Source organism: Helobdella robusta, assembly GCF_000326865.2.
Source record: "Helobdella robusta unplaced genomic scaffold HELROscaffold_1, whole genome shotgun sequence".
In the NCBI taxonomy this organism is placed as follows: Eukaryota; Metazoa; Annelida; class Clitellata; order Rhynchobdellida; family Glossiphoniidae; genus Helobdella; species Helobdella robusta.
Genome location: NW_008703570.1, coordinates 2186628 through 2187732, shown reverse-complemented (window position 1 = coordinate 2187732; position 1105 = coordinate 2186628). Strand labels below are relative to the sequence as shown.

The 1105-nt window shown below is 32.9% G+C and overlaps 1 protein-coding gene across 1 annotated transcript in view; it reads left to right on the top strand.

The window, feature by feature from the left end:
• Positions 1-447, top strand: part of HELRODRAFT_158537 (hypothetical protein) — a gene marked incomplete at both ends in the record, with an annotated part of 2377 nt that extends 1930 nt beyond the window's left edge. The window contains one exon of the mRNA XM_009010586.1: positions 408-447. Coding sequence (XP_009008834.1) covers positions 408-447 — 40 coding nt within the window. The remainder of the gene's footprint in view (positions 1-407) is intronic.
• Between the last annotated feature and the right edge of the window lie 658 nt (positions 448-1105).

Here is a 1105-nt window from a genome sequence, read left to right as displayed (position 1 = left end):
ATGATGGGACTGAATGAGGACATTGTGACATTGATAAGGAGATCGAGATTGCGGTGGTATGGACATGTGTTGAGAAGGGATGAAAGGGTCGGGATTAGGCGAGCGTTGGAGTTCGAGGTTGAAGGAGTGGTAGGAAGGGGTCGTCCGCGATTGGGATGGAGAGAGCAGGTGGAGAAGGACAGGGTGAAAGCGGGGTTGCGTGATATTGAGACGAGTGACAGATGTGGATGGCGTCGAGGGGTATTTCGGTTTCATCATAGGTAGCCAAACGGCAACCCCCGATCTCGGGGAAAATGCCGTCTAAACGTGTGTTGTTTTGTTTGTTGTATTTCTTTTTTTAGATGAGCCATCATACATATAAACCAATTTAACAATTGATGTTGATAGAACTGCAACATTTTCTAAAGATGCAACATTTTCTATCTGAAGTTTGAATATTACACATGAATGAATGTATGCATCAAAGTACATGTGGTAGATTCATGATAAACTTTGTGAAATAAATACCTTGAACATGTACTTACATATGTGTATCTTCTTATTGGCATAAAATAAAAAAAAATATTAACTGTAGCGCATGCAATCAGAAATATATCAATCTAAGTAAATTTTATATTTAAACAAACATACTGGTCCATTAGTTGAGTTTGTCTCTATCATTAATGGTGATTGCATTTCAGATAGAGTATCTGCTTGATCATTTGATAAAAGCTGAAAATGATAAATATTCAATATATTTGATTGTGTGATTTGCAAGAACAAATATCTTATAACAATATACTTGATTATGTGATTTGCCAGACGGAACAAATATCTAATTAATATACTAACTATAATGTGTTAGTGTCTTGCAATTAATTAATCAGGGATTCATTTTTCATGATGCATTGATAATAAGTAATTTCTTTAATTTAATCTTAATGTTAATTTAATTTTTCAAACTTTTTAAATTAGAAATTTTTTATTAGTTACAAAAAGAACAAAACCTTTGAAAATACTGCAGGAACTGAATTATTTCTAAGCAGCATTTTAGAACCTACTTTGTAAAAGCATTCTTGTAAAAAATACCTGCTGCAGATGAAAATATTTTTTTTTTACTACAAAA